This window comes from Harpegnathos saltator, unplaced genomic scaffold (assembly GCF_003227715.2).
Source record: "Harpegnathos saltator strain DR-91 unplaced genomic scaffold, Hsal_v8.6 scaffold384, whole genome shotgun sequence".
Classification (NCBI taxonomy): Eukaryota; Metazoa; Arthropoda; class Insecta; order Hymenoptera; family Formicidae; genus Harpegnathos; species Harpegnathos saltator.
This window is the reverse complement of record NW_020230188.1, coordinates 330,001-355,155: the sequence shown is the minus strand read 5'-3', so window position 1 is coordinate 355,155 and position 25,155 is coordinate 330,001. Positions and strand designations below refer to the sequence as shown.

Genomic DNA, 25,155 nt, shown 5'->3' with positions numbered 1-25,155 from the left:
ATCAAGTGACAACGTGTGTAATCCTGAAATTATTTTCCCCGTCGCGCCTTCGTTTCTTGCAATTCAGAGCCCGTGCACAAATCGGCCGTAGCCGAAAAGTGAAAAGTAATTCTTCTCTCTCTCTCTCTCTCTCTCTCTCTCTCTATCTCTATCTCTATCTCTATCTCTATCTCTCTATCTCTCTATCTCTCTCGATGAGTTTCGCGCGTTTTGTCGTCTGATAACGGAATATTCGCATCCCGCGTCTCGATAATAGCCAAGTATCGAGACACATCCCCGCCGATATTGAGTGTCTTTTGTCATTGATACTTCATCGTACGAACCACGCGGAATATTCGATATTATCCCCAAGTATCGTAAGCATCGCGTGTCTCTATACCCACACACACGTTGCTCCCAGCCGGGATCGAATTCCGACATCGAATGAGAACCGCGACCGTGAGAGCCACTGGCGCGATCCCGCGGGACCACTGGGAGCAGTGGGAAGCCTCTGTACCCGTGCTGGGGCTATACCAGGCTACGCCGTAGAGAGGGAGCTCCCCAAGGAGGTAATTACCCTCCCTGCCGCCGCCCGACCACCCACAAGCCATCGCAACTTCAACTCCTGCCGGAGTTACATGCTAATACAAAACCAAAACCGGTTCCCAACAGCTTCGCTCCGGCCGTCAAATTCCCAAAATTCATATACATACGCATCTATATATGTGTGTGTGTGTGTGTGTGTGTGTGTGTGTGTGCATGTAAATATATAAATACATACACACATGTGTATATGTACTGACGACAGCAACACGCGTGAAAAATGATGCTGAATGTCGCGATGCAATCGATTCGAGTATTTACGCGTAATATCTGACCGCTGGTGCGTTTAGCGTGTGTCGCATCGTGAGGATCCATGTAGAAATTGGGGTCGCATTTTTTTCGTTTTTGCCCGTGATACCGATTGAAATATTTTCCTCGCACAGAGCATCGCGCAAAAGGCAAAAAGAAAAGAGAGAAAAACAAAAAAATACCGTTATCCGTTTGTATCAAAGAACCGACGTAGCGGACGATGTCGACTGCATCGCGTCGTATTATGTGCATACGCTTCCGTACGAAACAGAAATTTATTCATGCGGAAGAAACGCAACTATGCGCGCAAAAATACGTACGCTTTAAAAATAAAAATGCGATGGGATTAGTTTCGTACATAAGGATGAAGAATAAAAGAATGAATGCGTGACAACTATGGGAGCATTAGCGGACCGTATCGTCGCGCGAGTTACGTCCTTTTCGCGTTTCACCGCCCCTCTTTCTTTCCAGGAGCAAAATAGCAACAATAATTATTTCTCGCGAAGAAACCTTTTTGCATCGTCATTTATTTTTTCTTTCCAATTTCCTGTGTTCCGTTTCGTGTCGCGCAAACAAACGAGGAGAACGCAGAGTTTTTTGTTTCTCCACAGCGGCACTTTTATATATTTCGCCTGAAATTTTTATTTTATATTTCACATTTGTATCGCGGTGCGCGATGTCGCGCGATACAAATTCGTTTTTTTTTAATTGGCGAATTTATTTGTTGCGTCGTACGCGCAACCACCACCGAAACGCCGCGCGCCGCACAATAATACAAGCATATTACGATTTTACGTTTGCAACGCGCATAACACTCGATAACATTCTCGCCGCGCGGAATATCGGGTGAAATAGTTCGATTTAGGATGACGCGATATGTGGATACGATTTTCGCAAACGAGACAGAGCCTCCCGATTTCCCGGGTTTCGCTCGGTCGCTCGCTCGCGCGCGCGCGCGCGCGCGAATTAAATATTCGACGCGCAATCTAGGGCGTCGCCAAAAATTCACGCGATTGCGTCTCGAAGTGAACAGCCTGCACTCTCTTCTCTCTCTTTCACTCCTTCTCCCTTCTCCCTCTTTCACGCCCCTTTCCTCTTTCCTTCTGCTTCTGGCCCGCTCGGTGCGTTTCGGTAACAACGACAAACTGATTACCAACGTGGCGTCCCAAGCGCGGCCTTGGAACTCCCAAAAGTCATACCCGTAAAAAAGGACTATTGTGCACCGCGGACTTCCGGGTTATTTATACGAGTTATCTCGTCCCCGAAGCGGCGCGAACCGCGCGCCGTTGCGCCGCAGTTGCAACTGCAATGTTCGCGCTGTGACTTACGAGCGATGATAATTCCAGCAGCTTGAGTGCCCGGCTTTTCGTTTCGCAGTCTTAACGTTTTATTCCGCCGCGGTCCTTCGCGCGGTGTGTCTTATCAATGAGTTATTCGCAGCGGAGACGGAAGCAACACGAGAGAACGACCAAGAAATTAAGCAAAGGTCGCGATGGCTGCGACTCGCGGTAGGTTTAAAATGAAAATTGTTGCACCTGTTCGAGAGCGGTGATCACGATAATCACGTATCCTTCACTGACGAGGGAAGGAAAGTTTGGTCCACGCGCTCACCAAACGCACCCTCCTGTACGTTAAATGATTTCCATGCTTTTGAAAAAGATAATTCAAACTTTTATTTATATTGTGCATTGTGCAAAATTTCCAAACTGTTTAATAAACAAGTGGAAGCAATATCCTTCCTCACGTAATCTTGGCGTGTCAATCCCCTCATTCGAATGATCGAAGCGTATATTATCACATATTTCGCTTTTAAAGATTCAGGTTCCGAAGAAACCCGAAGATTCTCACACAACGATGACTCGCGAAGCATTACGCACCGAATTAAAAGTTCAAAGTTAACCGCGGCTTCGCCGCTGCCTCCGCTGTCGGAGAGTAAACACATCTCTCACATCTCAATCTCCCGTGAGTGGCAACTTGTCCCACCCTGTATGTCCGGGGGATGTTACGGCACCTAATAAAAATAATCCCACGATACACGCGGGATACGTGCGGAGAGTGTTTTATCATCGGCAGGCTAATAAAACCGCGCGATAAACAGCATGCGTCGTCGCCACCGCGATACCGCGTCACTCTCCATCCCTCCGCGTCGTCGGAGACGTACAAAGAACGGAATGTAATTTTTCCTCCTTCTTTTCGTCTTATCGACACGAAGACGCGAGAACGTAAAGTTCGATTATCGACGCGACTCGACGACGCGTCGGCCGCGGTTGTTTCCCGCAAGTTGTGCTTAAAGTCGCGCGTATCCCGGTGGGAAATTTGAATTTTGGCCGGACTTCCTTCGCGTGTGCGCGCCCGCGCGCACGTGTGTGTGTGTGTGTGTGTGTGTGTGTGTGTGTGTGCCGGTCCAAGGCGGTTCGGTCTCCTATGCGCAGGAATGGGCTGTGGGAGCCAATATCACCGGGGTATGGCTCCCGCGGGATCACCGCCGCTCTTTTCCACCCTTTCCCGTATTATTCGCGTCCGCGCAAGCGGCATCATCTGCGGCGGCATAGGCTGCCGCGCATATCTCTGAGCTCGTTCCGCTCGATCGCCCGAAATCCCATGAAATTTCAATGCGGAATCCCTATTAAGGGCTGCCTGTGAGCAGGTTACGACCGTGGATCTCCGGCCGCCCTCGGTGGCCGGACGGCAAGGGACGAATGATACGGCGAAAATGATTTAGCTACGCGTACCATCTTTATCAAATCCGAGCCTTGAACCTTAAACGTGCGCGAGTTTCGGTCATGAGAGAGATTTACATCTTCTTCTCGGTATTTGTGCTTTCTCCTCGGAGAATGTGCTCTTCTCTTTCAGAGAGAGAGAGAGAGAGAGAGAGAGAGAGAGAGAGAGGCAGCGGCCAAGAAATGTCTATATTGTTATCTCATCTCTTGCGAGTGGCCCAAAATTTAGTTTAGATTAATCAAACATATTGCACATGTCTGAATATATAACTAAGCTACATATACTAATCGCGGAAACTTATTTCTTTTGTTTTAGACTACCTGCGAGATGGCAGACCAACTTCCGTCCAAGGTCCTGATCTGGAAAATCACAACAGCCTCGATAGCGGTGAGTTAAGTTTGTTCATCTCGAGTTTGGATACGTCAAATATCAAATCGAAATGAATTAGCCAAATTCTCTCATAACTTGACGGGACGTGAGAGTAGGCATTCGCCGCACCTTCGAACTTTTAACTTCGAACTTTTAACAATTATATCCTTTCGCCTCGCGATAATTAAACACGTCTGGAATCGTCGAGATTACATAAAGGCGGTTCTTACTAATCCAAAGACTCTAATAGGCGCCCTATCGGGCGGTAAAAAGGGGTCGCGGACCCTTTGTGTTTAAGATTGCTCGTTTCGACTGGCAGGAAATTTAGGGATAGGATCCTTGAGTGACGGGGATAGGTAGGCTTGCGGCGGAAGGAGGACTTTAAAGAGAGGACTTTGCGAGAAACTTTGAGTTACGATATTTGGACTCGAATATGGTACACAGGTTTTCGCTTTGACATCGTAGTACGAATCGACCAAGGTAGAATTGATCTGGGAGGAGGGGAACCATATTTTTATCAGGCTCAAAGAGCCTGAGGGGGACTTCCTTCGAAACAGTGTTAATGCATTTAACTTGACATGATTATAATTTCCGCCAGCTCACTCCCAATTGCGGATATTCCCAGCAAAATTGAAAATTTCGACACAATATCTATTTCTCATTCGTCTTTGCAAATAAACAAGTGAAAAAAAATGGAGAGAGAGAGAGAGAGAGAGAGAGAGAGAGAGAGAGAGAGGAAAGTCGATGCAAATATATTGCAATTTGCTTGGATTGCTGAGGATTGTCACTTCGTATATTTCTGCGTGCGTGACACACACATCACATCGATTGTAAGACATGGCTAATGCGCCAATACGAAGCTCCGAGTGCTCCGAGAAATCGTGTTACTCGGCATAGCCGAGTTGTGAACAGATAGTGCTCTCAGCAGCCTTCTCGGTACGCGAGACACAGATACAATAGTCTCATGCATTCGACATATGCTTACTGTAACTCTATTACCTCGCAACAGTCGAAGCTTCGGTAAGGGACGGAGGGATTGAGCCGACTTAAGTTGACTAATCTCTCTTTGGCTCAGCCGTACCGGACGAGGCAGTCGTAGTAGATAAATCAGTACTGAGTAGACAGTAGGCTACGTAAGATCAATCGTATATATATGGTATACTTACTCTCCCTGAATCTATCGATCCCGAACGGCACGATCATTGAGTGATCGCGATGTCATTCGTCATTTACGTGAGATTAAGACAAACCATTGCGCGCAAACGAGTGAGCCGAGACTCGCGAGAGTGATTATTCCTTCTTCGAATTTTTCAACTTACAAACTCGGCGGTAATAACTGCCAATTTCCGCGATGGTCAATGGTTCTACGATGTCCATGCAACATTCTTCTTTGCTTGTATACCTATCTATCGTACCAAGTGCAGTCCGAGTTCGCCTAGAGTTAGACATCAACCGAAAGCGTTCGATATGTCAGCGGAAAGATCTTGCGGAAACGACTGTGTACCGATGTCGTTAGCTCAAATCGGAAATTCGTGGAGGCTTTCCTCTCTCTCTCTCTCTCTCTCTCTCTCTCTCTCTCTCTCTCTCTCTCTCTCTCTCTCTCTCTCTCTCTCTTTCTCTTTCGTCTACCTTCCTGCTCATGGGCCCGAGCCCGTGGTGCAGCTCCCCGATGACTGCGCAATAATTGGAGGATTACCGCTTTCATGATGGCTAACGAGTTTCCGCGAATTTGACATACGCTTATACACGGTGATTCGATTAGCGCGGGCTAACAGAGAGATCGGGCTTAGTCTGGGACAGACGAAGTTGACCGGGTCTGGTCGACTCAGGGCGGCGAAAAGGGGCGGTCGACAGAGAGGGTGGTCGGTTTGCCAGCTTGGCCGACGGCTAGCCAGCTAGCTAGCGCACTCCTGGGAAGACGTAAATGTGTCCCTTTAGTGCCAGCTTTCGTCCTACGATACGTCCGCCAAAGGGCTTGGCCACTCTCCTTCTCTTCCTCTCCCCCACCTCCCTACCTTGTCGCTACATCTCTCTCTCTCTCTCTCTCTCTCTCTCTCTCTCTGTATGACTTTCGAGAGAGCGTGTATCTCAGAATTCACCGACGTACAGGATTCGCCGCAGGATTCGTGCGCGATCGCTCTCGCTTCTTCGCGTCTACTGATCGAGACACCGTGACCCTTACCAGCAACCAACTTGCTCCGATGTAAAGCCGGAAAATCGGATGTAAATACATCGGTAAGCTGTACAAAAGGGCTCACGAGTTCATAGTTTATATGATCTTACCGGTGACCACCGGAAGCCACCGCGCGTTGCACGCATCTCGGGAAGCATCTCAAGTTTGGTCTATAACTGCGAGACGAAATGTGAACAGTCTGATTTCTTTTTTATTGATCGAACAGATCCTAAGATTCACGACTCCTAACCTGTATCACGACACATGGTCGTGATACAGTTGCTTTTATTTCTTCAATTGAATTATCTCAACGATTCTTTCGTTCCAAGTAAGGCGGGCTCTTATTGTACAATTCTAAATAGTACACCGCTTGCTGAGAGACAAGACAAGAGACTAACAGCGAATTAGACGTAAACGCGCACCGAGCAATTTCCGCAAATTGCCGCGGCTGCGTACCTTTTTCCCCTTCGCGAGGGCGCTTCATCCTGCATCGGGGTTTAGATCGGGATAAGTTCGCGCGCGCACCACGCACAAAGGGAATGTGGTAGCAACTGTACTGCAGTATGAAAGGACTAGATTTAATGGCGGTTACAGCAGACGCCATACGTACGTACGTGTGGCAGTAGTTTGTACTTAGAGATGCGCAAGCCGAGCTTGTCGGACGAGCAAACACTTAATTAACCCTTCAAGTTAGCGCTCTCTAGCCTCTCCGCTTCTTCTCTCTCTCTCTCTCTCTCTCTCTCTCTCTCTCTCTCTCTCTCCCTCTCCTCTTCCTTCCTTCTTCCCTCTTCCCCGCCCTCTTTTGCTCGCTGCTCGCTACGTCGTCTTCTACTGCATTTGAAATGAAAATAGTACTTTACCCTCTATGCGGTAGAATCCGGCAAGATTCATTGGGACTCACCGCGTTGACCGCGGCGGTACAGTCAACTAGAATATACTTCGGAGAGTGGAGCGGCAGTGTAGGAAAATAATTCACTGATTCTCAGTTTCTCACGCAACTAGTCTCTGAAGAGTCACGAGTCACGAGTCTTGGGTAATCTGGCGATTATGTTAATGCTTCTTGAACATTTCGAAAGGAATCTTCGAATTCAAATGTATCAACATAGATGTTAAAATGTGTTTCGATTCAATTGTTACAATACATAGTGCATGAAATAAGGCAGAATCGTGTATCATTATCTATCCTCGGTACAGCGTCTCTATCTGTTCTGTGTGTAACACAGCCAAGAGCCGAAGATTTTACAGGTGCATTTGCATCGCCAAGACCGATATTCCGAAACCAAAGCTGTGGGATCACCACGCAAATTAAAAGCAAGCAGTTTCAACCCCTTCTCGCTCTTATCACAGCTGAGACAATCGAGGAGGAGAGAGAGAGAGAGAGAGAGAGAGAGAGAGAGAGAGAGGGAGAGGGGCAGTCACCTACGCCGACGAAGGGCGTCGCGTCGCGTCGCGTAGGTAGGTAAGTTCGGGCTCTCGTCCCCGCGGGCATTCTCAGATTCGCGGAGATCCCAATCTCTTAGGCGGGTCGCATCTCTTTTCGGTTCCAGTCAGTCAGTCACTCGATCCCGCCGCTCACCCCTGCCTCTCACACCTACCCCCGTTGTGACCCCCGCGTGCTCTATACCCGGGAGACCCATTGCAACTTTAAGCGCCTCGCATTACGGGCGTTCGACTCGTTTCTCTCGATTCGGGCTTCGCCCGAGGCCGTTCCCTTCTTTTCCGCTCTTAATTTAGCCATCTACCACTAACCTTCACCGGTCGGGTCGTCTACGCTGCTCTCCACCACCACCCTTCCCCCCACGAGGAGCCGAATTCATTTCAGATGTTTATCTCCGGCGGGAGAATCAGCTGAAAAACGAATTAAGCTCGGGCGATCGTGTGAGTTTCCTCGCAAGATCGAATGTCCGGAATCGTTTTTGACTGATACCTGGTCGCTTTACCCCTGATATTGATTCATTTTCTAATGACAAATGCCGCCAGGAATTTTCTCGCAAAGTTCGTGTTCGCGTCGACACGAATAAACACGAGCGATATTCCCAGCGACGGATTGCCTCTTTTTATTCCACTCCAGACAATACGAGCGGAGAAAACATTGATGAGTATTATTAATTTGCGCGGAAAACGATAGTCATTGATGGATGTTTCATTTGCGCGAGAGCTCGACGCATACTGTGCAAAATGTGTGTTATTTCTGTGAGACCCTCACAATGCGTATATCAATCAACGGATGCTCATATCAAACCAGGGTATTATTTTAATAACAACAGGCCGAACAAATAATTTCAACTCTTTGCCCGTTTCGCTAGCTGATCAATTATTGAAAGTTCGAAATGAGATAAATAATTAATTATTCACAAGTAAATGAATTACACAATGAATCTCTCTCTCTCTCTCTCTCTCTCTCTCTCTCTCTCTCTCTCTCTCTCTCGCTCGTTTTCGATTTACGAGACTGGATATTTTAAATTATAATTAGTCAGTCGTAATTAATTTGTAATTAGTCAATGGAACCTTTTCAATCATGCAGGCGATTTCGGGCGAATCCGATCGAATCCCCGCGACGCGCGAATAGATATTATATTTCTCGCGAACGCGCATCGATCAGGTTTCGCGGCGGTTGAACGTCTTCTCACCGGTTCACCAACACCGGGCCTCGTAACAACCTCAGAGTTGACATGCTGAAAATTTAACCCGCGTCCGTCTTTAGACCCCGAGGTGGCTCACAGCTCCTCATCTATTATTCGGCAAGTAGCACAGCCTATCTTCGACCTGGCATCCTTAAGAAGCCGGAATAAGTGATGAGTAAATCACGAGAGGTGCCATTTTACCATTCTCGTGTAATTAGAACGCGTGCGTTGTCATTATACACAATATTCTTTCCGAGTTTTTCTTAGAAGAAAGAGAGTCATTCAAAGAGATTATAATTAAAATTATGTAATAATTATTATGCGTGTTGCAAAAGAGGACGTGGTGACTTATTTCGTCGTTTAAAAATAGTTTCTCACGCACGAGAATGATTATTGAAACAGAGTTCCAATAAATCATCGAGTCCACGGTGTAAGTGTTCGTTAATTGACAGCGTCGGCGGCTGAAAATTGTGTCAGTTGCGCAGGCACAAACGAATGTGTGTGTGTGTGTGTGTGTGTGTCGATCGCGACGATCACGGACTAATTTCGTCTGTTCGTCCGGACGAGATTCGCCGTTGTCCACCCGACGCGATGGTTGGTGGTCGGTGGCGGTAATTAGCGCGGACGGACGTGGACACGAACGGGCACTTTAAATGTCCACCTCCACGGGCGAACGCCACGTTGGCTTAATTCGCTTATTATTTAATAAACTTCGGAAGTTTCACCATGCCATCGGCCGAATCTGAAACGTCAGCCAGAGGTCGTCGACCGCGCAGGCCGCGCATTTCGCTTCGAATTTTCGCATTCTTTTCATACAACAGATGACCTTTCTGATGATCCTTCATCGATATTTTTACCGGAGAGAAATTTTCAATCTGTCGCAAGTTGTTTCTTCATAATCGTAAGCACTGCGGGATTCTTTGGGGAAAGCCCAAAGAGATCTTTCCTGAAAACTGATAAATTTTTTACGTACGTACTCTACGTACTTATTTATTAGATGAAAAGAGAGAAACGAGTGGGTAGTCAAGTAAAACACAAGTAGATGATATGAATGTTAATATAGAATATCAAAATGTGAAAGTTTTTATTTGAAAAAGTTTATTGTTTTGTATCGTGTGTTTTTCGTGTGCGACTTTCTTTTGCATTCCACGCGATTCATTTAAAAAAAATTAGGTTTTATATATATATATTTTTTTTTTTTTTTTTTCTTAATCTTCGTTTCATAAGTTTGATCATAAATTTTACCATCGGGTTTCTAAATCTCATTCGGAATTGTTGGTCTTATCGACTGACGGTACAATCGATTTCTCTCCATAGTGTAATACGTTTCCGCTGTAGCGTTACTTGTACTGTGATGAGCACTAACATTCAGAAATTGTACAAATAAAGATAGTTTACAGGAAGATATGCTTTTATAGAGAGAAGAATGACAAGTAATTAATCAGTTTTCATTTTTAAATTGTAAAACATTATCACTATACAATTCTCTTTCGTATCAGCATGGATTCAGTAGTATTGAGAGTATATATTCTGTTGTGCGGATCACAAACTCATTTCTACATTAAACTCATCACTACATTAAAATAAAACTTTACATACTTTCGAGATTTATACCATAGATTCGATGTGTAAAAGTAATTGAATGAAGATAAATCGATACATCCACAAGTAATCTAAAAAATAGAACCAATATTCAAAACATAATGATTAAAAAGCTGCTAGTTTTCTCAGAGTTCATGGAAAACCTCTCGGCCACCCTTCGTTGTTAAGAAAGAGAATCGTTAACATTGATAACACGTCCAGCTGGAAAATTAACGCCTTAATACTCGGCTCTCTCACGCCCTCTTCCTTCCGTTCGGGTCTTCAGGTTTTCATAGCTTCCGCTCCCGACGCTAATAAAATAATAAACACACGTCTAAGCAGAGGGTGTAGACGAGAGGGAAGAGGAAACTACGGGAGCATCCTGGAGGGTGGAAAGAGACGACGTGCATTTCGCACCTGTAAGCTAGACACCGTCGCCCTCTTTTTCTTCGTCTTCCTCGTCTCCTTCGTCCCCTTCGTCTTCCTCATCTTCTTCGTTCTCCTCGTCGTCGTTGTCTTCTTCTTCTTCTCTTCTCCTTCCTCATCACCCTTGCTCCCCCTTCTCCTCCTTCGTCTACGTCGTCTACGTATCTCGTCATCTTCTTCTCCTACGCGCCTCTCGTTTTCCTCCTTTTCCCCACCAGGGCCGTGGTAGAAGGGGCCGCCTTTACACCCCCTTACAATACCTCGGCGTGCATTACATACAACTCGGTTATTTCTCCAGGGAGTTTTCTCGCGTGAATGCCGCGAGAGTACGCACATTTGCGCGCACACCAACGGAGCGAAGCTGCACATGGGGACTGGGCTGTTGCGCGCACGCACACCGCTTTGCTGATCTTGAAGGGTATAGGTCGCGCGGGGCGCGAACGGAACTCACGCAGGAATCTCACACGGAAATTTCGTTCGCCACCGCGGGATTAGCTTTTGGGAATTATTAATTTTCAAGGGGAGTCCTCCGCGAGGAGGAGGGCGCGCGCGATAAAAAAAGATTAGTGACATAATGCGAAAGGGCGGGTGCAAATTGCCTGAAATCATCCGTACCTTCTTCGATGCAGTTGATGTTGCAGTTGACAGGAATGTATCATCGAGTCTGCGCGATTCGCGCTGTAATGGATTCATTGATCGTAGTGTATACACCAGACCAGTGAATCACGCCCTAACCACGCGTCAAGCGCGTGCATGCGCGCGTTCCCTTGTTTCCTATTTTCCTTTTATCGGTATTTTTTATTTTCTTTTACTATTCTATTACTATTGGAGGATAAGCGAAGGATATAGGTCGGTCGTGGTATGTTAGGGACACACAATTCGCCAATTTCCGCGTGCAAGCGTATTGATCGTTGCGCTCGCGATGAATAAAATCTATCGATCGCTACGTTTTTTTGGAAGATAAATTGGATAAACGATATTCTTACGCAGCTTCCTTTTCACACACAGCCTGAGAATTCTGGGACGTTATTTTAATTTCAAAAATGATCCTCTTCTTAAATACCCTAAACAACGGGTAGAGAGACCTTGAGAGACTCCTCGTATATATACGTAATACCGGGATCCTCAATTATGCCGCCGTTCCCCCGCAACGGTTTCATACATATTTTCCAGCACTCTGCTTAATCTAAATTCCATTATCCTTCGATACACCCATGTATCGATATTCCTCATTCGAATCTCGCAACGGTATTCGAATATCCCTCCCCGTAACGGTGTACCGGCCGTTCGTGTTATCCGGGGGTGTGTTGGTGGCGGCGGCGGCGGCGGTTCCTTATAGAGGGACAGGGATGACAGGATGGCAGTCGGTGGTTGCAGACCGGTGTGGCACGCGGCTCCTCCTCCTCCTCCTACTCCTCCTCCTCCATCTCTTTCTTCTCTTCCTCCTGCTCCTTCTCCTCCTGCTCATTCTCGTCCTCGTCCTCGTCCTCGTCCTCGTCCTCGTCCTCGTTCTCGTCTTCGTTTTCATCCCTACCCGCCGCTGCTTCTCTCTTTCTCGCACACGCACACACGGCACCCACGGGAATTTAGGCGAAAACTTTCGCCAGGCCGCCCGAAGGCGAGGAATTCTTACGACGGTGGAAAAGTTTGAGCCGGGCAGCTCAGCGACGTACTTTACCACCCGGTACGGCGATTCCGCGTTATCGCCCGGCTTCGACGACGCTTATCGTTCCGCTTCCTCGGCAAGAGCGTGCTGTTAGAAACGCGCAAGAGGACCGCGCGCGAGCAGCCTCCAGCCGTGGACGTTGCTGTGGCTGGCCCATTCGCCTCAACTACGGATGAGTAATATTGGCTATATGCAATGGGGTGCGATTTATCTCGTGATCTTTTTGTGATACCAAACGAACGTAAACGTAAAAACTGTTTTATGATACCAAAACGAAAGTAACGGGGGCTCAATAACGGGGGAAGTTTCCGACAATTATTGATTACAGCATCAACGGGAGATGGTGGAGGGCAAAACTTTTTCCTAGGCGACGATATCTTCATCGGCATGTATGTATTTACATTTCAAGTAAGAAAATTAGGGGAAACTAGAGTTTTTCTAATTTCCTGCAAGGTATTACAATGAGCAGTGAGAGGTGTCAAAAAGAGATACGCACGACAATAAGATACACACACGCACATGTGTATGTAATTTTTGTTTAATATTGCCGGAAGGCAGTATCATCTTCTACTTATTTCCACTACTTATTTCCGTGGGGTTTCTTCGCAATTTCGAGTTTCATCAATTTCTATTTAAATCCGTCACATTCACATTGTTTGCTCGTCCTAAAAATGAAGAAGGGACAGGCCTTCTGTGGTCGCGGCCCGAATTGGAAATTCGGCCCAGAAGCCTAATGAACGGCGCTTCAGACTCGCATGCCAGCTACTGTGCGTGGCAGGACAACGCACAGCGCCGTTAAATTAATCCGGGCGAAGCTGAGTGCTCGGTAATCATCATTACCCCGACCCGGGCGCCGGATTATTATGTTTTCCGCTCGCACTCCGGCCGTTTCGACGTCCGTCCGCCGACGCTCGTTATGCCTCCGACGTGTCCATAGACACGTGCGACCTATGCGATCGTCGCGTCGTGCATGCGCGAACTAGTTTCAGCTTGACAATCTTTAATCCCGCGATGTGAGATGTGAAATGATATTACTTGCAACGATACGAGTAGTTGTATTATTTTCGTGCTCTTTCCTTACAACTGCTTCTTCTTCTTCTTCTTCTTCTTCTTCTTCTTCTTCTTCTTCTTCTTCTTCTTCTTCTTCTTCTTCTTCTTCTTCTTCTTTATTTCTTCTATATTATAACGAACGCGTTCTCGGATACTTTAGAGATTTTAGATAATTCTTTTATCTGTTTTCCATCATACCGCGCACACATAAACATCCGCACACACAATCTCTTTAATTTCGTCGTAAAGTTTCAAAAACATACGAGATCCAAGCGATGCTTGGAATTATAAATCAGAAACACTGACTCAATATATATGGCTCATGTTTTCGCGGATAAATTAGGGCAAGGTTCGCTCTGTCGTTTACACGATGGCGTGCATGCCCGATCACCCCGGCTAGATAAAACGTACTCGAAGAGAGAAACCGCCTCTACCGTTCGGCATAAGACATTCAAACGGGAGTCTCCGCGGCGTTTATACAAGCGGGGCGCAACCGGTTCTCTCTCTCTCTCTCTCTCTCTCTCTCTCTCTCTCTCTCTCTCTCTCTCTCTCTCTCTCTCTCTCTCTCTCTCTTTCTCTCTCTCTCTCTGCGACAGAACGTGTACATATTTCTCAAATGTTAGCAATACTAGTGCGCGACATTGCGCTATAATATAATCCTGTATTTCGTCCATTTTCGACATTCGAATTAGAATTCGGTTAAAGGTTTATTTGTAATTAAGCAAAATTAACGTGGAACGGTAGATTCAATATTGTAAAAATATACGCAAGACTAATCAAATCATGTTGGTAAATTGATAAGATAATAAGATAATTCAAATCCCCGTAATATGTAATAATTAATTTAAAGTGGCTTTAAGTTTACACACACACACACACACACACACACACACAATTGAATCAAGAGAGCACCGTAATTTTATTCTTTCCGAAATTAATGAACTTGATTAGTCGAATTGCGGGACGTTGGGACGTTTTCACCACGATCACCGTGGAGAAATCACAAACGCGCACGAATGGAAATTTATCCCAGGGGGCGGAAAAAAAATTCTTCTCGATGCAAACAGCAGGATATAATTAAGCAGGATGTAATTAACTAAAAGCAATAACAAAGACAAATAGAGGTGAAAGCGTGAGCATGGATTCGCGAGCAAGATCGTGGGCGATCTCATGACAGCGCGGCGCGGCGCGGGCGCGGGCGGTGCGCGCGTTCCGTATATCGCGGGAAACGAAATACAAAACGGAGTTAAGGACAGACGTACGGACGTACCGCGCACAGGAATGTCCTGTGCGATAAAATCTACCGACCTGCACCTCCGGCTCCCGGCTCCCGGCAGAAAAGGACGCCGAACGTTTCGCTCCCTGTGCGAGGAGGTGGCCATGCGCTCCCGCGCACGTTCCTTCATATTGAAACAAATAGATTCGCGTCGCGAGGATGACTTCTCTCGATCTGCGCCGATGCGCCGGATCGAAGATTAATGCGGCCGATAAGGGGGTTAAATCGGAACACTTAGTCCCGACGCTACCGCGGGGCTATAATTAAACGCGCACGTCGCTCGGTGTCCTCGCGGTGAAAACGCGACTGGCGAGAGAACACGTAGGATGACCGTGACGTAGGATATTCCCTCAGGGGGCTGCACGATTTATGGCTTTTACAAATTGAGACATTACGCTCAAATGAGGAGACTTAAATCTTTACGCCACACCGCGTCCCGAGGAATTTGAATTAATGCGCGGCACTTGTTAATCCTTACAATATGGTAACGTTACCAAATTCATAAAGCATCTTCTTATATATATATATAGGGTGTCTGATCATTTCTAGGGTGTGGACCTTTCTCTCCGCTTCGGATTTCTCAGCGAGGATTACGGACGAAAGCAGTCGTCGTTATTTTCCTACTTTTCCTAACACGTGTACGTGTTTGTACGAAATAATCTGTATCTTCGTTGAGACTAAGAGTGTCAACAGGCGAATCGTTAGTCGTTGTCCAAAATCTTTCGCGTACCTGACTATTACAAATAGAGAACAACGGAGCTTTTGTCGCTCGTCAACGACAGAAATTTACATGAGACGAGAAAGAGATCGATTAAAGGATCGATTATGCCACAGAGTTGCCCGTCCCGATGCCCGTCGACGGTCACCTGGCAGGCAGTAAGCCTGTACGACGGACGTGGACACGCGTTAAGTATCGCTTGCACGACTTTGCGCGTCGTCTAACCTAGATTGACACAATCTGTCACGATCGATTCTTCTTCTTAAGATTCTATTGAAAAAAAAGCTCAATAAATTTAATTAAGCGGCAACGTGCGGCTACGTAAAGCGCCGTAGGTTAAAATAAAATCGTTGCTGTTGGTGTTGACGAGCCTGAACACGGTCACACGGTGCCTTTGGACCATTGCTATGAGATCCCCGCCCTCCGCTCAACGTCCTTCGCGAGAACGTCGTAATCTCGAGTCGCGATTAGAAAACGAGACATTTCGACGCTCCAAAGTTCCTCCCCCCGAGTCGACGTTAAAGTGACGATAAATGGAATTAGGTGACATATCTAGATTATCCAATTGGATCCGACGAGCGTCGCCGATGACGCGACGGCGCATAATCGCGCGGCGACTGCGCGTCGTCGAAACGCCTAAGCGTTCGCGCGATTAGAGAGCCGCGTCGCGGGTCTCTCTCTCTCTCTCTCTCCCCCCCCCCTCACAGAGAGACAGACGATTTAACGACGACGAGAGAACGACGCACGGAATGCACGTCGGTCACTTTAGTGGCGAGGATTTCAAATGAAAATTCCACGGAGTTAATGCGCTCTCGGCGGCGCATCTCGCCCGCTCGCGCGGCGTTTAAGGGCTAAACCGTATAGGTGCAATATAACTTTCAAGTACTCCGCATAGCGTTAGGCATATCCTTTTACTATTCTCGCGAAACCAACCGCAAATCTCGCCTCAACGGCAATCCTCTCCTCTTTCTCTCCGCGAGGAGAATTGCAAAGTGCGGGACAACGTCCTGCCTCTCTTTCTCGCTTCTCTCTTCTCCCTCTGGACCAGAGCGCGCACTTCCGTACCATTACACCGCCGTATTATTTTTCCGCCGGCTGTTTACCCGCTTTCCCGCTCGCTCGCGCATGCCCGCAATCGTAGGTTTCTGTTCCCTCCTTCTTTTTTTTTCTCTTCTTTCCTTCTTTCTTTATCTACTGGCTTCTCCTTCGCTTATCTAACTGACCCCTTCGTAGAATTTTAATGACAACGCGAGCACCTCGTTTCGAATGAACTTTATCAAAACTTTATTTCGAGAGTCTACGCTATTACGGAGGAATATTGTTAGGGAAAATAAAGAGATTGTGGAAACAGAGTGAAAGAGAGAGAGAGAGAGAGAGAGAGAGAGAGAGGGGGGGGGAGGGGAGAAGGAGGGAAGGAAGGAAAGCAGTCGATTAAAGATCCAGCTACCACCAGAGTTCGCGGAAATGAATCATGAGTCAATCGGAAATAAACGACAAAATCTGAGAAAAACGAAATTTATCGGAATTCGTCGGATTCGGATGAGACGAGGGTTAATTAAAGATACTCATAGCTGATAGGGGAGCGTACGAAAGAAGAGGGAACGTCGTCCTTAAATTAGGCGAACCTCAAAAGCGCGTTACGCTCGAAAGTGCTTGAACGTTAACAGTGAGTATCCAAAGGTAACTCGAGTCTGAAATTAATTTAGCCCTCTACTTTCGCCGTGAGACGCGGCGTCTACATTTAAAGGTCGCGATACCGCGTAAGCGGCAGTGTCTTCTTAAGGAAGTCCTCGAAGAAGAAGAAGTCGCGTCCAACTCGTAATTGCACTTCGCGCCGAGTTTTTCCCGCGTTGTCATGGACAACGAATGGTTTTCATCTAACAATAACGCGCGAGAATTTTCAAGGCATGCTCCGCGAATAGCAGCTAATTGCAGCCTTGCGCACGTTCTTAAACGCGTCGCGTTCGCACAGCACGAAAAACTTACACGCACGAACGCACAAGTCGGGATTTAACGTTAACGTTCGTTTCCCTCGTCTGTAGAATGAAACAACAAGAACAACGTATAAAACAACGATCAAAACACACATCGATTAAACTAACGATTAAAATGCTGATATTTTCTTTCTTACCCCTAGATTTTGCTACTTTAGTGATAATGTTGAAAGCTCCAGATATGGGAAATTAATAAAAAAATAATTCCACACGCGTGGAATAGAGAGAGGATCACACATCTACACTTCTTTAATCAACTTTTGCTTTTCCAATTAACTTTCGTTTTGTTTCCCTTTAAATTTTAATCTTACCTTACTTCCCCTATTAATACGATTCTAATTAATTTTTGGGCAAGGACGGGCCGGTTCTCGGGACGTCTCTGCGCTCATGAGCGCATACCTAGTCACCACTGGTCGTGGTTGGCCGAAAAGGCTCTGGCCTTTTGGCTGGGGAGATGTTGTAGAATGTCACGTATAAAGTACTCCACACGAGCTACTGCGGGGAACTGGCTGCGTAGAGAAAAAGCGCGGGGTATAAATAAAGCCGTGTCCAATTAGTATTTGGGCGGCGGGCCGACCAGATAGAATCAACGATCACCGCGTGTTCGACCCATCGCTCGCTCGGTCGCTCCTATTACCGCTCTCCCCATCCCCTCCCCCCCCCCTCTCCTCTCTCTCTATCGCGCGCGCGCGCGCCTCTGCCTTCTTCCCTGTGGATCTATTACCAATGATGACTCCTCGCATTCCCCCCGTCTTCTCCTCTCGAGACTTTCTTCCGATTCTACGCGTCTCGCTGACAATGCGTTCGTACGCGTCAATAATTTGTCATCCTCACGTTTTCTCTCCCAAAAGTTTCTTACGTGTTTGTGGTTCTAAGAGAAAACAAGACCGAAGAGAGTGACACGCGCCATTCTCTTGAGATTTGAGATAAAAATCACACAAACAGACCTCCTCAGAGTTTCTCGAGCGTAGATACAAGTATAAAATCCCGCGTCTGTTATTACCAGAAACTAAATCCACTGAATTAGCTTCCAGCAGACGTGTGTCACTTTTCGTAAAAAAAAAAAAAAAAAAAAAAAAAAAAAAGAAAAAAAGAAAAAGAAACAAATTCACGTATCTTCGTTTGCATTCGCAGACGTATTCGAAAGGCTGGAACGCGAGTCGGGTGGTGCGTGCTCCGTCTCGTCCCGTCCCGTCCCGTCTCTCGTGCCGCGCCGTTTAATTGTCGGGTCTTGGGCAATTGCGGTTTCAGGGCAGTTGAGACAAGGATCGAAGCAATTTGCCCTTTCGGCCGAGGCACGGGGGGTCTGAAGAAAAAAGACGTGGCCTCGGGATCGCGCGTTGCGCAGTAACTGGCGCATCCTCCCGATGCTGCATGCATCCTCTCGCGCTCGTGCTCGCCCACGTGTCGACCGCAGAGAAACGCTTACGGTTAATTGAATTCGCGTTACCCGGCGAGAGAAAACTTTAGCGGAGATGCGCGAGCGATGCCGCGGCAGTAAAGCAGTCCATCTGAAAACGCGCACATGACGCGCGTTGAATATGACGAATCTCGGTGTATTGTTGTGGCTGCTGCGCTGTTGTCCTGTTGTCGTTACGTCTCGCCGGCACGATCTCGGATAATCGGTCAAATTTGCGCAGCTTTGACGCGATTGCGAATTACGCGCAGCAGCGGCTTCGCCCGAATTTGCTGTTCTCTCATAATCATAACGGGACGAACATCGATTCCAGCCGAATTTTATTATATGTTGTACCTTATTGGGAGGGGGGGGGGAGGGGGAGACAAAAGAAACGCGCGACGACGAAAAATTGTCTGTCCGGCTACAAGCGATCCCAGCGGATGGATCCTGGACCTTCCGGATCCTGGCTGAATATCATTAATAACCGCCAATCTGATTGTACACTGTGTGTCCGCGTAATTGTTCACCCCGGAGCACGTCCTGCATCTTGCGCGCGCGCGTATATGTCGTGTTTCATTCCTGTCAGCCGAGTAGTCTTCCTCCCTCGTTGCAGTGCGAAACGCGGAAAGGGGCGCCCACCGAGAAAGAAATTCTGCATGTGCATTAGCGTATACGCGGATAGTCCTATAATTATCCGCTCGTAAAGCAGTAACAGACAACTTGTAACGGGGGAAGAGGAAGCGCGGGTTATTAAAACTTCGCCTCGCATACATATTCCGCAATTTTTCTCCTCCTACTCCTCCTACTGCGTCTCCACCTCCTTTTATTTGATGTTTCCTCCCGAGGGCGGCAACGAGACTCGATACAAGAGACTGCGACGACTCACGAAATACGTCATGGAGATGAGCGGGCATGAAATGATCTCTCGACGTCGTTCAAACTCGTGAAAAAATTGGGTGCCGCGATACCGTTCAAAAGAAGAAAGAGCAGCAGGAGAAGAGGAACGAGAAGTCTATTAATGGATCCAAGATCCACTCGCCTCTTCATCTTTATCGGAGAACAATCTTTTTCCGAGCGGGAATCTCGTAGACTAAAAATATAACGAAAAGCCTAAAAAATTTGATAGCGTTTAATTCGATATCAAGAGGCACGGTAGGGGGGGGTGCTTGGTGTGCCTCGCGTCAAATTCAGCGTAACGAAGTTCAGTACCCGAACGGCGTGAGGCACACCGTGCCTGTATTTACGCGAAACTGCAAGTTGAAACGAGGTGAGGTGATATTCATATCTCAGCAATGGCTGAACCGATCGAGGTTTTTTTTTAGTCCCTATCGATTCGGCCTTATTTAGAAAATAGGAAGAAAAGTGTTCTTGTGTTTTTCCTTTTTGTACGTTGCCTTTAAACGGAGGTATTTTAAGATAAGGTTCACCGAATCACGGAAAATTTCGATTCAGTAAGAAAGTAAGAAACGCAAGACGCTCAGGAGTAGGAATATGTACATAACGGTAGATGGAAAAATAAAATACACGTGTTAATAGCTTAGAAAATAAAATCCAAGTCCTACGTCTATTTCATGAATTTATTGTTTGAGGTTTTTCTGATATAGAGAGGATTTAACTTTTAAGGAGGATTCACTTTTAAGGGAACCGTTTAGATATTATTAGAATGGAGAGACATACGAATCGCAGCGTGGCAAGCGGCGCCAGTAGAGCGCCAGATTCCGTAATTCCGGGAGAAGAAACCGAGGTTCGAATCCCGCTAGGCCAAACCTTTTTATATAAATAAAAGAACGCTGCGCTCTCTCCGTCTAGTGATAAGAGGTTGGTTTATGCAACCCTAAATGGAAAGAAAACTGGGCTCCGTCTTTTGGAAGAGAGACGTCAAACAGAAAGAGAGTGGGGGTCCACTCTCATAGCCGACGTCATGATCAAGTAGTATATTAATTACATTCGGTGGCTTATATGGAAGCATGGTGTTAATATAATCGGGGAAGGTTGACACGATGACTTTAAATTTCGAATTTTTTCTTATATCGTTTACGTATCGTACAAAATTCGACATTTACATGTACGGTCTGCATTTTTGATCCTATCAGTACAACTTCTAGATGCTTTTCCCAAATAAGTTCCCCAAATAAAGCATGCATAATAAGCAGCATAATTTCCCAGGCTAGTATATATTGTGCATCTAAAGTATCTGGGACTATTATATATCAAACTCAAATAATTTTTTTTCTAAGACACATACGTATGCAACATATAAGTTTTTACAAGTAAAACTTATTATTTTTTTTCAAGATAGATGTAAAAATATAAAACTTACTTTTTTAAACAAAAAGGTAAAAAGAAGCGTCCAGTACACGCGCGACACGTATTGTGTTATTCTTAGAAATCTCAAACTCGAATAATTTTTTTTCAAGATTCATGTGTACTAAATTCAATCAAATTACTTTTTTTTTTTCAAGATATATATGTACGTCACATAAGTTTTTACAAGTAAAATTTATAACTATATAATAAAACTCTACAAAAAACACTGTTCTACTGTTTTAATACATCACTTCTTTTACTACAGTAGAACAGTGTTTTTTACAGTTTTATTATAGTTGTAAATTTTACTTGTAAAAACTTATGTTACGTATATATATATATCTTGAAAAAAAAAAGTAATAGTTTGAGTTTGATATATAGGGAAAGACGTGTAACGAAACGCGATGTGTAGATCAGTGCAGCATCAAGTGTAAATGAGACACGGAGCCCATTAAGGACATGGAGATGTAAAAGTTAACCGCAGATCGAATTTTCCTTTCCTTTCCTTTCCTTTCCTTTCCTTTCTTTTTCTATTTCCTTTTTCTTTCAAGCTCGACTTTCTTTAAGCGCGTGACTTTCAATTCAGAAATGAACGAGACAAGCAGCACGATCACGATCACAAACGAGCTAAATATGGCATGGCGTCAGTGTCTTCGTTTAATCACGGTTGACGAAACTACCGTTTCATCTTCTCGATCATCTTCATCTTCGCGATTTCTCCTTTTGCACCGCTCCACGCATCTCCATCGCTTCGCGATGGATGGACTGCACGCTCTCCCCATACCTCGTCTCTCTCGCTCTTTGTCGGTTCACTCGCACGCGAGTGCACTCGCTGCATCACGTTCCTTCCCTGCGATGTCCTTAATATTCTCTCTCTCTCTCTCTCTCTCTCTCCCCCCCTCTCCCTTCCTTCCTGCCTGCCTGTCTTCTTTCTTTTTTCCTCGGGATCCTCCTGATCTCGTTTCACTTCATTCTCCGTGCTCCGTGTTTTCCTTTTTGTCTCGGCGTCGCCTCTCCTCGCCGCTTCTTCTTCCTCCTTCTGCATCCCTCTCTTCGCCTCATTCGGCTCCCGATCCTTCTTCCTCGGACTCCCTCTCTGCCATCGTGGTTCTTTTCTTTTGTTATCACGCACGGGCAATACGCGAGTACGAAGGCCGCCGCGCCGCGAGTCTCGACTCAACGTTCCGCATCGTAATTGAAAGAGAACATGATAGATAAGGGCTCGCTTCTCGAACGAGGAGACGAGAAAGGGGGCTACAAAAAAGGTATACTTTAAGCATCATGCACATCGTGAACTTCGAATTCGTACCTGATGGCGAAGAAAGAATTATCAATAATTAATTATATTGCACATCGATTGCATATGACCTATAGGGTCAAAGGGATCAAGAGGGTACCGTATATACGTTTAAATTGTTTTTCTTATAAAACATAATGTTAGTGTTTGAGTACATATAATATAGATACAAGAAAAGAGCTCAAGGTATATAATGCAACGAATGTGAGATTAATGTATCATATAGAGTTGATATATATATATATGAGCAATCGTGTCATTTTAGTGCACATTTTGCTCAATTCTTTTTCATCTCTCGAAAGCTGATTTTAACGTCCTCTTGATGTATCTTCTTCTCCGTATTTTTGTCGGCTCAAAGTACATTTGTCGGTATTATCGTAAAGCATGCACTCTCCCCGGCTCTCATGTTCGTCCCAGAAATTCTTAAATTTAGGTGTATTTTTTTTTTTGCAATGTTAGAGTTACGCGCTCGGGGCTGATGTGAGCGGTGCTTTAAAACGGATTTAATCATGACGACAAGATACGAAGCAGAATGTTGCACAGTTGTCACATGCTCGGCGCGCTCGAGGATGCGATACGTTTCTTTTATCGTTAACGCGGATTGATCGATCACCGGCCGATACTTTTGTTTGTTACATCGAAACATTTAAGGCTCGGGGAAAGCCAGCGCAGACTTTGTATCGAACCTTGATACGCTTCGTACGATGGGTTCTACACCCTCTCACCAAGGAAACGTGTCTTGCGCGCGAATTATCGCTACTCCGAATAATCATCTGTCTCGTCTCTCGATTTCATCGATCCTGAGTTACGTCGCAACTTTCTCGATTAGGTTTTACACTTGACTTCATCGCTACATGGAAAGAGTAATTAAGGAAAGATGAAGTACATTATACGCTTGTGAATTATTATCAATATTTTCTTTTCTATTAACATCTTTTTTTTTCTCTATTAATATCTTCTTTTCTTTAAGAAAACTACGAAACACCTGCTTTATAATTCAATATATAATATATCATATAACATACAAAAAGCAAACCTTCCTTTTGACATCGAAATTTAGCATCGGGAAAAAACATTGTTTCTCGAAATATCAATGGATAAGGATATTTATTTACAAGGCGTTTCACAGCCTTCCTTCCCCCCCCCCTCCTCACTCCCTCCCCCCCTCTCTCTCTCTCTCTCTCTCTCTCTCTCGCTCGCTCGCTCTCGCCTACCGTTCTACCCGAATCTATTCGAACCGATTGCGGTAGACACCTCGCGGAGAATGTACATATTTTCCAAGATCCTCTTACCGTCGTCCACCCGTCGTCCATTCCTCATCCTGGTAAGAACATTCACGTAGGCCGCGGTACGTTATGGGACTTCTCGTATGGTCCACGATGCGAGGACCATCGCGGCGGTGACGGCAGGGGGGTTGGTCGAAGGGGTGGAAAGTAGATTGGGTGGGCTCAAGTAGAGAGGTGTGGGAGTGAAGCGGTAGCGGTAGGGTGGCCGGTTACATATAAAGCATAGGTCTCGGAACGAGACCTCGGGGTGCCGTGCCGCGGACCCATGGGGTCCATGCTGGAAAAACTCAGCTGTTAACTGCTCCGGCCGAGAGGCAGGAGGCTGCCTCCACCTCCACCGCCTTGCCCCACTCCCTCCTCGAGATCACGAGCGACTCGTGTGCGGCTGCGTGTGTGCGCGTTTGCAAAATAATGGAACAGGAAGATCTATGGGCGACGATTTAAATTAATGGCGCGAGATGGAGCTCCTGACTTGGTGCCGGTGCCGGTGGCGAGATGGTGTTTTTGCGATCGATGGTGCGAGCGTGAGGGTTAAAATTTTTACAAACGCGAACATCGCTCTGCTGCGTACGGCTCTGCGCGTCCCGCCTGTGAATTGTAGATCAGTGCTGCAAAGCAAACAGGTTAGGTTAGGTTCGAGATTGCTTTTCTAGCAACATTCAATAACCACCGCGGTAGACACAAGACTCCGATGCTTGGATTCTCTCTTCCTGTTTGTTTTCTTTTTTCTTCTGTCCTTTCTTATTCTCTCGTTATATCGAATCGGCGAGTTTGCCGATCGCCGCGTGCATTTATATCCCCGTCGGCGTCGTGCGCACGGCGGATCGGGCTATTGCTATTAGGTCGCGGGAAAATTCGTAAGAGGGTGGAAATAAGTATAACGCAGAGATCGAGCAGGGAGAAAGAGCGAGCGAGGTGGCGGAAAAGATGGCAGGGGCAGGGGGCGGGGGGGAGGGAGGGAGGGAGAGGGGGAGCGGTGAGGCGAAAGGCCAGGGGACCAACAATCGGAAAACAGCGTTGTTGGTGGTCGGCTCCGACTGGCAGCAGAAGCCGGCGACGCGAAAGTGCCGTTCGAGGATTCCTATTTCCCAGGATCCCACGGCTGCCATACGCGTCCGCCCGCAATACTCCGTCTTTCTCTGCACTGCGGTAATCATAATTACACCTGCGGGTGTCTTCTTATCGCCGCTCGCCCGATCCCTCTCGGAACCCACTTCGCTTATCCTTCGAGGATCTCGTCCTCCCTCCCCCTCCCTCCGTCCGGCCACGGCAGTCCGACCCAACTTCGTCCGAGGCAAGAACGAGCGACACGCTCTTCCGATCAAGGCGAGAAAGATGCCGATTTTGCCGCGACGACGGATTGGCGAGATTTCAACCGCGCTTGATTGATCGTGACGTCACGACGAATACATATTAATTATTATGCGCGTTATACAC

General features: G+C 46.5%; 2 protein-coding genes across 2 annotated transcripts in view; one reads left to right on the top strand and one right to left on the bottom strand.

Annotated features, from left to right (window-relative positions):
• Window positions 1–25,155, top strand: part of L (zinc finger protein Lobe) — a 74,694-nt gene that overhangs the window by 23,852 nt on the left and 25,687 nt on the right. The window contains exon 4 of the mRNA XM_025300786.1: window positions 3,868–3,939. Within this exon, the coding sequence (XP_025156571.1) occupies window positions 3,868–3,939 (72 nt within the window). The remainder of the gene's footprint in view (window positions 1–3,867; window positions 3,940–25,155) is intronic.
• On the bottom strand, window positions 10,521–11,165 carry LOC112589043 (uncharacterized). The gene is made up of 2 exons (XM_025300842.1): window positions 10,717–11,165; window positions 10,521–10,610 (listed from the first exon to the last, which is right to left on the bottom strand). The coding sequence occupies exons 1-2, from the start codon at window positions 11,092–11,094 to the stop codon at window positions 10,590–10,592; spliced, it is 399 nt and encodes a 132-aa protein (XP_025156627.1). The 5' UTR covers window positions 11,095–11,165; the 3' UTR covers window positions 10,521–10,589.